Source organism: Aquarana catesbeiana, linkage group LG12 (genome assembly GCF_042186555.1).
Source record: "Aquarana catesbeiana isolate 2022-GZ linkage group LG12, ASM4218655v1, whole genome shotgun sequence".
Lineage (NCBI taxonomy): Eukaryota > Metazoa > Chordata > Amphibia > Anura > Ranidae > Aquarana > Aquarana catesbeiana.
Window position 1 is genome coordinate 48,270,638 of NC_133335.1, and position 12,475 is coordinate 48,283,112.

The 12,475-nt window shown below is 41.9% G+C and overlaps 1 protein-coding gene across 1 annotated transcript in view; it reads left to right on the forward strand.

Annotated features, from left to right (window-relative positions):
* ADAM11 (ADAM metallopeptidase domain 11) overlaps window positions 1–12,475 on the forward strand; it is a 98,525-nt gene that overhangs the window by 28,202 nt on the left and 57,848 nt on the right. The window contains exons 5-7 of the mRNA XM_073607717.1: window positions 6,835–6,929; window positions 10,521–10,581; window positions 11,706–11,760. Coding sequence (XP_073463818.1) covers window positions 6,835–6,929; window positions 10,521–10,581; window positions 11,706–11,760 — 211 coding nt within the window. The remainder of the gene's footprint in view (window positions 1–6,834; window positions 6,930–10,520; window positions 10,582–11,705; window positions 11,761–12,475) is intronic.

Sequence of the window (12,475 nt, forward strand, 5' to 3'; positions counted from 1 at the left end):
GTGCACAAAGCAAGGTCCATAAAGACATAGATGAGCGAGTTTGGGGTGGAGGAACTTGACTGGCCTGACCTCAACCTGATAGAACACCTTTGGTATGAATTAGAGCAAAGACTGTGAGCCAAGCCTTCTCGTCCAACATCAGTGCCTGACCTCACAAATGCGCTTCTGGAAGAACGGTCAAACATTCCCATAGACACACTCCTAAACCTTGTGGACAGCCTTCCCAGAAGAGTTGAAGCTTTTATAGCGGAAAAAGGTGGGCCAACTCAATATTGAACCCTACGGACTAAGACTGGAATGCCATTAAAATTTGTGTGTGTAAAGGCAGGCGTCACAATACTTTTGACAACATAGTGTATCTCTCTTTAAATCTCCAGTGTTCTGCCTTCGTGTTAATTAATTGGGTCTCAATTAATAACGGACTTGGGAAAAAAAAAGTCTTGGCATCCATTATTTATTGCTGCTGAAGAGATGTGGGAGAGGGAGCAGCTCCTGGAGCTTTGTGGATAAAATGGGTCATAGAGGGAGGTATGGGCTCTCACCGCGCAGCCCCGAACTTGGCACATCTAGTTCTTTTAACTGCGGCGCACTAATAAATGAATCTTCAGTTTACCTCGGGCCACGTTCTGTGGGGAGGTGGAGGGACCCAGATATTGTCTTATCATTATTTCCACTTCACTTCAACACTTGGGCCCGTTATGTAAGGAAAATCAAATGTACGTGCTAAGACAGAGGACGCATAGAAGGCATCCTATTTCCACTGTGAGCCTTACCCATTCAGAGATGACCTACATAAAACTGGAGCAAAGAGAGACAGTATGGGCTCAATGAAAAATGGATGTTCCTGTTTGTATGTATGCAGAAAGGCGCGTTCGCCTACAATTGGCGATCCACCCGCTTTGATGTATCTTTTTTATACATTGTCACAGGTACACTGTTGCAGCACCTGTCCTGTAGATCACAGGCCTTTTCTATCATCTGCTTGTGATGTGAGCTGCAGCAACATAGAGTGGGGGCCCTAAATTAACTCCTGACTCCCTTAGTCTCTCCTTACCTAGTTTTTCATAATTTTTAATTTTTTTTTAATTTTTACATTTTGTGTGCCCTTTTTTTCTCATTTATTTTTTAGTAGTGTTATGTTAATAGTCAAAACTTTCTTTGCTTTAGATGGAATTGTAACCCCATGGCAGGTTTTTTTTATTGCTGTCTGAAAATTCACCCTCTCAACTTGTCCTGGTGACTATTGTCAAGTGGACAGAAATTGATGGAGAATCCAAATTTAAAAGTGGTTGTAAACCCTAAAAAAAAATTCCAAAAAAAAAAAAAAAACCTGCAAGACAAAGGCATAATGAGCTAGTATGTATAGCATACTAGCTCATTATGAATTACCTGAGATCGAAGCCCCCCATAGCGGTCCTCATTCACCGCTCCGGCGGCTGACTTCTCTCCTGGGGGGGTTACTTCCAGGTATCGTGGCTCCGGCGCTGTGATTGGCCAGGGCCACGAAGACGTCACTCCTGCGCATGCACGGGAGCCATCGGTAATGGTACAGTCTAATTGAAGCAATGGCACGTACGTGCCATTGCTTCAGTTTGCTTAAGTGCACATGTACCGATGACGTCAGCACATGCAAATACAGGGGATATATCCCAAACCGTGCAGGTTTAGGAAATATCCAGTGTAGCTACAGTTAAGCCTAATTATAGTTTTGCCTGTAGTAAAAAGTGGTTGTAAAGGGTTTACAACCACTTTAAATCCAATGTTGCACTTGTTCAGAGGACAACTGTCCACAGCCTTGTTCAGACTAGCGAATGAGGGAGGCTAGCAGCGCTTAGATGCAGCTAAACTCCACATGTGGGCACAGCAGCACTAGGGCCGCATACAATCTGGATGATCAGCAGAGTCTTAGTGGCCTGAACTGCCACCTCAGGGCCAGCCAGAGACCCTTACTGCAATTACTCACCTGGATTAGAGCTTGTCGGGTTGAAATGAATAGGCCATGCACAGATTCCAATACCTATGTAAAACCAGCTCTATTATAATTAAGTAGAGGATACAAAGAGGTTGATTTACTGAAAGGAATTTTGCAAGGAAAAAAAAAAAAAAGCATTTTTTTTGCACACGATTGGATGATGGAAGTCAGAAGAACTCCCCCTCATTTACTAAGTGCTGGAGCGAATGCGCTTGTAAAGTGCGCAGTCTGTTTGCCTTTATTAAATTAATCCCATAGTTTCACTTGTCCACCTCCCATGAAGGGCTTGATCATGGAGACAACATAGTGGTTTCCATGATTAAGCCTTCTGTGGGGTAAAAGGCATTGGAGTGGGAGGTGAACAGGCAAGACTATATATTAGGTTTCCTCTAGTTATTGGGCCTTATCCACACAGGCATACCTATGCTTCCACCTATGCAAAGGGTCACCTGACCTTTGTCTACACAAGTGTTCCATTCAATCACGTGCAGGCAGCCAATTAATGTCTTTTTTGACCCACGGACACAGCCACTGGTCCCAATTTGCCAGCTGTGTGGGTGTGTGTCCCTGAACAAAGACAGTGTGCGTTCGTGGGCGCACACCCACAGGGCTGGCATATTGGGACCAGCAGCTGTGTCCCATTAGACATGAATGGGACTGCCTATATGCACAAAACTCCTGTGCAGGCAAAGACGGTCCTTTCCACAGGTATACGTATAGGGATGCCTTTGTGAATAAAGCCTTATATTAAAGCTGGTTTTACATCGGTAAGGGCATCAGTGTGCTGCCTGTTCACTTCTTGACAAGTGAAACAGCTGAACGGGAATGCGCTCCTAGGTGTGTATCTGATGAGAGATGAAGGTACACGGAAAGAAGCAAGTTTGGAGCGGCATAGCTCCTATTGATTTGTTTGGATGAGTAGTTCGATGCAAAACAGTGGCCATTGATTTGTATAGTCTGCAGCTGTTCACACACACAGGTAATTTCACCGCCTGTAAGAATCACACATTATGGCAGCTGCCCATCTGAATGGGGCCTCTCATTTTAGAGAAATATCCTCTCACTTCATGCTGAGTCTCCAGGACAGGAAGTGATGGGAAACAAAAAAGAGGGGGTATTCCCACGCTGCATTATATATATATATATATATATATATATATATATATATATATATATATATATATATACATATATATATATATATATATATATATATATATATATATATATATATATACATATACATATATATATATATATATATATATATATATATATATATATATACACACACACACACACAGGGAATCTAGCTGCAGCAAACACCGAATAGGTCAACCTTAACCCAAAAATAAACTGAAATAAAAAAATCAATGAATGATGTTTCGCTCTAGGTAGTAATTAATCAAATAGTATTTACGCACATAAAGAATCAGTCCTAAAATGCTAAAAGCCCAGTACTCAAATAAATATGTATAACCACTGTAGGCAGATTAGGATATATAAAGTGCAAGTGATAACAGTGACAGTAGTGAAATTCAATCTTCAAGTAAATAGTAATAAAGTCCTAGTGCTGAAAACCACATAAATACTATTACAACTATATCTAAAGAGCTAATAAAACAATGTCCATATAACGGTGAGCTGGAGATGTGAAGTGCTGCTCCCAATAGCGCTTTGTGCAGATCAGGTAGTGAATAAAGTGACTTTAGTGATTCGTTTGTTCAGTGTAATAACACCTCTGTATAAGGTGGTCCCTTACCTTATCGCTGTAAGGTAACAGCGTTAAATATTATATAGAGACGGCCAGAAGGATCCTGGCTCCTGCAATGAGTAAACTTATGCCGCGTACACACGAGCGGACTTTACGGCAGACTTTGCTCGGCGGACTGGATTTCGTCAGACAATTCGATCGTGTGTGGGCTCCAGCGTACTTTATTTTCTCAAAAGTTGGACGGACTTAGATTTGAAACATGTTTTAAATCAATCCGTCGAAATCGAGTCTGGTCGAAAAGTCCGCCGTCTGTATGCTAGTTCGACGGACAAACAGCCACGCTAGGGCAGCTATTGGCTACTGGCTATGAACTTCCTTGTTTTAGTCTGGTCGTATGTCATCACGTATGAATTCGACAGACTTTGGTGGATTGTGTGTAGGCAAGTCCGTTCATTCAGAAAGTCCGTCGAAAAGTCAGCCGGGCAAAGTCTGCTGTAAAGTCCGACCGTGTGTACGTGGCATTAGATCTCTCTTCTTGAGGCGGTGAAATTCAGTGATGAAAAATATATAGAGGGAGTTCCAGTTCAAGTGCAGTGCATAAAGGAGCGGGAAGAAAGGAAGTCCCGAATCTCGAAGTATGTAAGGGCTAAAATGCGTTTATTATAAAAACAGCCAATAGGGTACTCACATTAGGAGTGTAAAACACAAACACAGCACCACGAGCGGCGAGCTCGCAACCTATGCCACTTCCGGTGCCTGTCTGTTCTGATGCGTAGTGTCACGATCACATGACTACATTACATTATCCATTAAGCGCTAAAAATAGAACCTGTAAAGCATCTGAAAAGCACCTCTCATGCCTCCCCAATGTGAAAGCCCGAGTGCTTTCACACTGGGGCGGGGCGCTTGCAGGATGGAAAAAAAAGTCCTGCAAGCAGCATCTTTGGGGCAGTGCAGGAGTGGTGTTTACACCACTCCCAAAACACCCTGCCCATTGAACTGAATGGGCAGTGCTGCCGGAGCACCTGCAAAGAGGACACTTATAACCCTTTCTTCGGCTGCTAGCGGGGGTTTCTTCGGCCGCTAAAACTAGCGGTGCTTTACCGCTAACGCCGGCACCACCCCAGTGTGAAAGTACTCTTAAGAAGAGTCTATATTAAAACTGTAAAGTATACATTGAATGGTAATGTTATTCTCCAATAATAATCTTTACACATCCACTGCTTAATGTCCCTGTAATCTATATTTCATTCTAAGAGACTGGTGAAAATGTAGAGCTAAGGAGTGAGAAGCAATAATCAATAGCAATATATACCAAATAATAAATAAAAATGGTGAAAACATATGATGAAAATCAATCATACAATGAAATTAACATGTGAAAATATATGTATATATATATATAGTAATGAAAAACAAGTGTAAAGTCCCAAAGGTGGAAAGACCTTAAGGTAAACTGATATAGTGTCCACTACAAAAAAGGGTTGTTGTTCAGAAGTAGGGTTTAACGGCCTTAGCAGGCATGTAGAGCACCAGGGATAATGTGTCCTCCACCCAAGATGAGGGGTATGTACTCTTACCAGAAGCAGTGGACTTGAGTGTCAGCGACAATGAGTCAATCATGCAAGAATGGCCCGATCAGCGGATTTCCGGTAACGATCTAGGGAATCCAGCGAAGTCCAAGAAAGGATCCAGGAAATCATGCAGATGGACTTGAGGCTGGAACTCAGATGTTAAACAGCCGAATTGGAAAGCCAAAAACTCTCATCCGAGGGGATATAGAAAGAAAAAATGTCTCCATATGGTGTAGGTCAAAAAGGTGCATTTTACTGAAAAACCAACATGCATCCATGAATATAAAATTGTGATCACAGAATAAAAAGCAATGTGGGGAGTTGAAAGCCAAGACCAATGCGTTTCGTCCCAATGGACTTCAACAGGGGCTTACATCAGCTCCCCCACATTGTACATATTTATAAGTTACAAATAAATTGAGAAGCCAATCAGCAAAACATCGTATGCGGCATCGACCTGGAAGGGGCGCGGCCGGCATAAATTCCACGCCCAAAATCCCAAGACCAGTGATTGGAACAAAGCTGATCACATGACAGCATGAGTTCCAAGCCTCGTTCTGGGAGCCAGTGAACAGAGCAGACCCGGTCCCACGACACCAAGAATAACATCATGGGGACACGACTGCACCTGTGGCCTGAACCCAGAAATGACACGGCCAAAGAGTACATACTTCTCATCTTGGGATCTTGGGTGGAGGACACATTATCCCTGGTGCTTCACATACCTGCCACTGCCAAGGCCGTTGTACCCCACTTCTGAACAACAACCCTTTTTTGTGGTGGACTCTATATCAGTTTACCTTAAGGTCTTTATATATATATATATATATATATATATATATATATATATATATATATATATATATATATATATATATATTCTTCACATGTTAATTTCATGGTATGATTGATTTGATTGAAAATCATATGTTTTCACCATTTTTTATATTGTTTGGTATATTGCTATTGATTATTGCTTCTCACTCCTTAGTGCTACATTTTCACCTGTCTCTTATATTGAATTTTTGTCACATTCTTATGTGGAAGCTGTTTGTTCCTTTTCACACACCGGGTAGCGCAGTAATATCCCCCATTCACATTTTCCATCTATATTTCATTGCATTTTTTCTTACTGTGTTTTTCAGCCTCCTTGTAATGTCCCCCTCGAGCTCCGAAACCTAACCTTCTTTTATTTGGAACGAGTAGTGCACGTTAGTTGCGATCATGTAAACTGCTCTATACACACTACACATCCCTTAGTCCCTAATAATCCATCTCTGGAGCAAGCAGGAGAAGGTGGCTAAGTTCCTACATACAATTTTACCATGGAGAATGTAGCCATTCTTTAACAGGAAATCAGATTACAGCAGCAAAAAAAAAAAAAAACAATTTCGAGGAGGCTGCGGGCAATAGAAGAATATACACATTTTTTTTGTAAACCACAATTTGTCAACGATTGTACAATGAGATCCTAATGCATGTGACCAGCTTTAAATAATTTAGCTCTGGTTTAGCCTTCATTGATCTTTATTTTTGGCCTAGTGTTGTAATTTTACATTGTGTGTGTTTTGCAGAGTCCTGGTTCAGTGGGAGATCACTGCTATTACAGCGGTCATGTACGTGGGGTAGAGGTGTCATGGGTTGCCATCTCCACTTGCTACGGGCTCAGGTGAGTTTCTCCAATGAGACGCGCGTTGGCTGACTGTCAGCGAAGCTCTCTGCTTCTCTCTAATGACTTCCTACGATGTGGCTTGTGGCGCTGAGACATTTGGTGACAGCAGGAGGTGTGTGGGGGTGGCGGAACAGCGTGGAATGTTACTGCGGAACTCTCAGTTCATTCCGTCCTCTGTGCAGAAATCTGCTACTGACTCTTTATCATTATGTCTGATGAGATCACCTGCTCTCTGTGTTCAGTCATTACCATCATCAGAGAAGACATCCCTGAGGTCATCTATTGTAAGGACAATGGATCACAGAGACAGCTGAACAGCTCTCAAGAGAATAAAATCTATATACAGTAATTACATCACATGCATCATAGCTGCTGGTCCTTCCAGGTTTCCAGAAACAGTTTCAAGTTTTCAGTGTTTGTCTTTGGAATTTGTTTTATGCCAGGAAATCTTTTGAGGTTTTGAGGTCTGACAAAAAAAAGCCCCCCTTTCCTGCATGTTTGATTCAATTTGTTGATTTTATCTTCAATTGGGGTTAAAGGAGAAGTGCAGCCAAAGCTCGTTTGGCTGTACTTCTATGTATCACAGGAGTGCAGTTCGTTCTGCTCTCCTGTGACCCCTTTTCAGCAGATAGCAGGCTGAAGTCCTTTGTCTACTGACGTCACAGAGCCGGTCCAGGTTCGGGAAAGATCACATGCCTGGACTGGCACCCTTTCTCAGCACGTCACTGAGACCCTCCACAGTCCAGTGCTCCAGTGAGCGAGGGGGCAGAGCAGAGAGCGGTGACGGACAGTCAACAGCTGTCTGCTCACAAATCACTGATAGATCAATGGTGTTTGATCGCTCGGTTTTCAGCCTTAGAGCCGGCAGGGGACAAATGCAACATTGGACCAATGCTGCATCCACCTAGGTAAAAAAAAAAAATCCCATACTTCTTTTAAGTGAATATTTAAAGCCGCACTCCAGACGCAAAAACTTTTATTCAAATATATTTAAAATACCCAAAATCTCACAGGTGGGCCAGTCATTTTGTCAAGGAGATCTCGGTGTTGGAACATGCAATATATACAGGAAGCTGGGGCTGACTCAACCTTCAAAGCACCTCCTATCGCTGAAATATAATTTTTAGGGGTTAACTTGTGACCTAACATTTTAATAACAAGTTTGAGGCAGATAATATAGTGAAAAATATAATAGTTCATGGCTGCCATAGTATCATGCAATTATCTGACTTGCTTAAAATCAGCACCAAATGACCATAATTTTTTTTTTAATTTTGGCAGCTCACATAATTGCTCATAGACTTTGGATGACAAAAAACGGATGCAACATGTGATCTAATGTCTGCAGGACCCTTGCAAGTGCCACTGAGTGATGCTCACATGCAAAAATAGTGATCAGGCCTTGCATATCGCAAAGTATGCTGAGTCTGATAAGAAAGCCCAGCACTACCTTGATGCCTTCTTGCAGACTGTATTAACCTATAGCTGTCCATTTAACACAAATGTGCAGCGGCAAAGAGGTGGGCCTTGACATCCTTTTTATGCTAAGACAGCTCTTGATCCATACTAATGAACGTGAGCCAGCAGGACTGACTCCCAATCATGTGACTACTGTGACAGCCAATCACAGTAACCATGTGATCAGCCGTTCCTGTGACCACTAATCCCTCCCCCGTCCCCAGACGTAGAGACCCAGTTAAGGGGCGGGAAGGGATCGAGATTGTTTCGCTTCTTCCCTTCCCTATGATTAAGCTCCAAGGGGCGGGGTGAAATGCATTGTCTTTTTAAGTCATAAGGAATTAAGATTGCCATCTTTGCCAGCATAGGAAGAGGGATCATTCCCTCCACTGGATCATTCAGATCTACCTTTAGCATAGTAGCTGCTCTCTGATTCGTTGACCACTTTGTGACTTGCTTATAGCGTCACCTACTTGCTGCAAGTGGTAAATATCAAAAATGAAAAATATGGTGCCTATTCAGTTTTTAATAAAATTTGTAAAATATGTTTTACATTTTTGTTAGTACTGAACGTCAAGAGAATCTAAAAAAAAACTATAGATTAAATTGTATAAAATGCAGGGTAATGTAATGGTCAGGAGACCTTGCCCCAGGTTTGTTGCAAAGCCACACAGGCCTGTGCCTAGCGTGAACATTTCAGGTGGGTGGTGCAGGACCTAGTTTTATTTTTATTTTTATTTTTTTGTTTTTTTTTCTGCAAGTCAGGGTAAAGAAACAATTTTGGAAAATAAAATTATATCAGAAAACGAAGGGTTTTGGACTGTTCTCAAAGAGGAGCAAATAATAAATACAAGTGTCTGTAGGTTCTGTGCAACTGTATCTGTTGTATCTCACATCACATTGTCTGTATTTTATATAGGATTTGTCACAGATTAGACTGCACACAGCAGGGGGTGAGGACTAGTGGAAGACCTATATACGAAAGGGCCCCTTTATGCAATAGACTATAGGTAGATATGCATGTAGATTTTGTGATAACCCCAAATTCTCTCAGGGTCGATAATATACAACTGAGGTGACACAGCAGACACCCCTTTTACTTCCATTCCAAAGGAAGAAATGGCAAGCATGCTGGATGTCTTAGTGCTGGTCAAGAAGGGGGTAAGAGGTCCTGTTGTATTCTTCACTTGGATATTATAAACCAGGAAAATAGTGAGGGCATCATGAAGAATGTCTCCCACTTCTCTCTCTGCCCTGGAAGTTGTCAGTATCCAAGTATACATAATAGAAGAAGGTGGCCTCTGCACTTATCCAGCCATAAAGTATAAATGGACCCTTAGGTCTCAGAGGGCCCTTATGCAGCTTTTCAGTCTGTACAGATGGTATGTCCACCCCTGGTGTGGACTGTCCTACAGCCAGAGTTGTCCATGTATGGTTAGCTTCTCTAAGGGTTTGCAACTTTCAGTTACCTAAAGTCTACTTGAGTTAAAATGCTTTCCACTGCTATAGATCCCTGAGAGCATTAAAAATCCTAGCTGTGACCTCATAGTATGATGGTTCTCTTTATGACCCTTCCCATGGACAGCGCAGACAGTAACACAAGTGTGAGGAGGTGGTATGCAATCAGAGAAGAAGGTAGAAGTCCATGCTGGATTTAGGATATAGTATCCACATCTCCTTCTTGTCTCTTTATGCACAAGCCCTGTGTTGCTGGACTACAATTTATTTGTGCATAAAGCTCACACTTAAGTCAGAGGGAATTGCATGACAATGGAAATCACTATGTTTTCAATGGTACCTGTTCACATCAATGCAACTCAGAGCAGTGCGATTTTGGAAAAGGTTCCTGTACTAGTTTGGTGCTATTCCACTGCGAATTTGGCTCCATAGAATATGCAATCCACATCCAAGTTGCACTACAACATCACACTGAAAGTTCAGAATCTGATTGCAATAGTGTGCACCTAGCTGAAAGCCCAATCTGGCCTCCTGCTCTAGAAGTAAAACTAACTTGTGTGGAAACCTAGTTGGATGACCTGTTCTATTACTTCTAGCCATGGTTACATAGGGAGTGATCAGGATATGTGTGGTTCCTGTGTAATTTTGTACCCTTTTCTATATCTATTGCAGTGGGGCATTTTCGGACGGCATGTTCACCTATACCTTATACCCCCAGGAACACAGCACTGAGGTAAGTGTGTCTGTCTGCTTCTTCCTGTCTTCATTTTATGACAGGATGTTTAGATTTATAGCAATACCTATGCATCCCAAACTGGAAGATCATATTATTGCATGGAAGTTCCATTACCCATGTCACCCTAGTGGGGCAGCCAGGTAATATCTCCTCTGGTGGTCTTCTCCTCTATATATGGCGCTTTTCATGCGTTTTAGCGCTAAAAAGAGCGCCTAAAAAGCGCCTGTCAAGCCACCCCAGTGTGAAACCCTGAGTGCTTTCATACTGGAGCGGTGCGCTTGCAGGACAGGAAAAAAAGTCCTGCAAGCAGCATCTTTGGGGCGGTGCAGGAGCGGTGTATACAGCCCTACTCCACCTCCCCTGTCCATTGAAATGAGTGCAACTCTCGCCACAAAACAAGCACTATTAACCCTTTTCGGCCGCTATCAAAACCACATAATTCAACAGTGCAGTTTTAGCTGTGCCAGTACCACAGACCAGCTTTTATTGTGCGTGATTAAGCGCTAGAAAATCTCACTACTATAATGAAGAATTTTTCAGGCGATGTTAGGAAAAGGTGACCAGGTAGGGTTCCTGTGCTGTAGATAGCAACAGACCGGTCCCTGTGTCATTTATATGATTTTTTTGCTCATAAATCGTTTTTAAAAATGTAAATATCGTTGTGGCACTTTTGTATTGCTTGATAACTTAAAACGTGCAACCTGTAGTATTTTTTAAATGTCGCCTATGCAGATTTTTAGCGGTAAAAGTTTGGCGCCATTCCATGAGCAGGGGCGCAATTTTGAAGCGTGACATGTTGGGTATCAATTTACTTAGCGTAACATTATCTTTCACAATATAAAAAAAAAATGGGCTAAATTTACTGTTGTCTTATTTTTTAATTCAAAAAAGTGTATCGTTTCCAAAAAAAGTGCGCTTGTAAGACCGCTGCGCAAATACGTGTACCTTTTTATATGTTAAAGAAACCCACTAAAATGCTGATATTGGGCCAGTTGAGCTCAGCGCTGTTCTATGGATTTTGTTCTATGTGCAGCTACAAAAGTTTGTTTAACTGATTTCCCGAATATACAGAGTCAGCAGGTTACAGTTCAGATCACTGACATTCCATTTCTTCTTCACAGAAGTCTCTGCCATGGCCTCATGTCATTCAGCGGACCAGGATGTGCACAGAACCAGGTATCCAAACCCCCCATATAACATAGCTAAGGCCCCTTTCACACTTGTGCGACTTGTCCTGCAAAGTTGCATGACAAGTCGTACCCCATGATTTCCAATGCGTACCATTCATATCTGTGCGACTTCAAAGTAGTCCCTGCACTACTTTGGTCCGACTTTGATGTGACTTGAGGTCCACAGCCCTCAAGATTACACAGGCATTGCTTCAAGTCGTGTCAAAGTCGCATGAATATCAGGCCATACAAGTGTGAAAGGGGTGTAATTGTTTAGAACTAGTTGTTGTAGTCTGCTTATTTATTTATTTTCTTAAAGAATTACATATTTGAAGTTTTAAAAGATCCCCTTTATTGGCTAATAACTTAAATTTTAAAAGACACAAGCTTTCCAGGTGCCTTAGATTTCTTCTTCAGGCTTTATATATGATGAAGAGATCCTCCATCTTTACTAACTTCCCCAATAAAAGCTATCACTTAAACTCCAAACTTTCTGCATTAATTGATAGCTAACATCGTACAATATTCTACTACTCCAGCCAGTTAATTTATTAAATGGTTTGGGAGAGGTAAGTGTAAATGTTGCTTAATTGCATAGCCTCAATGTCCTGATTCCCAGCTTGGCAAAGAAGATGTTAAAGGTTATCTAAACCCCAAAACACCTGGTGATCCTGCCAGTAACACTCTTCCTGTCCCAGGATGACAACACTGACTCACTGTAC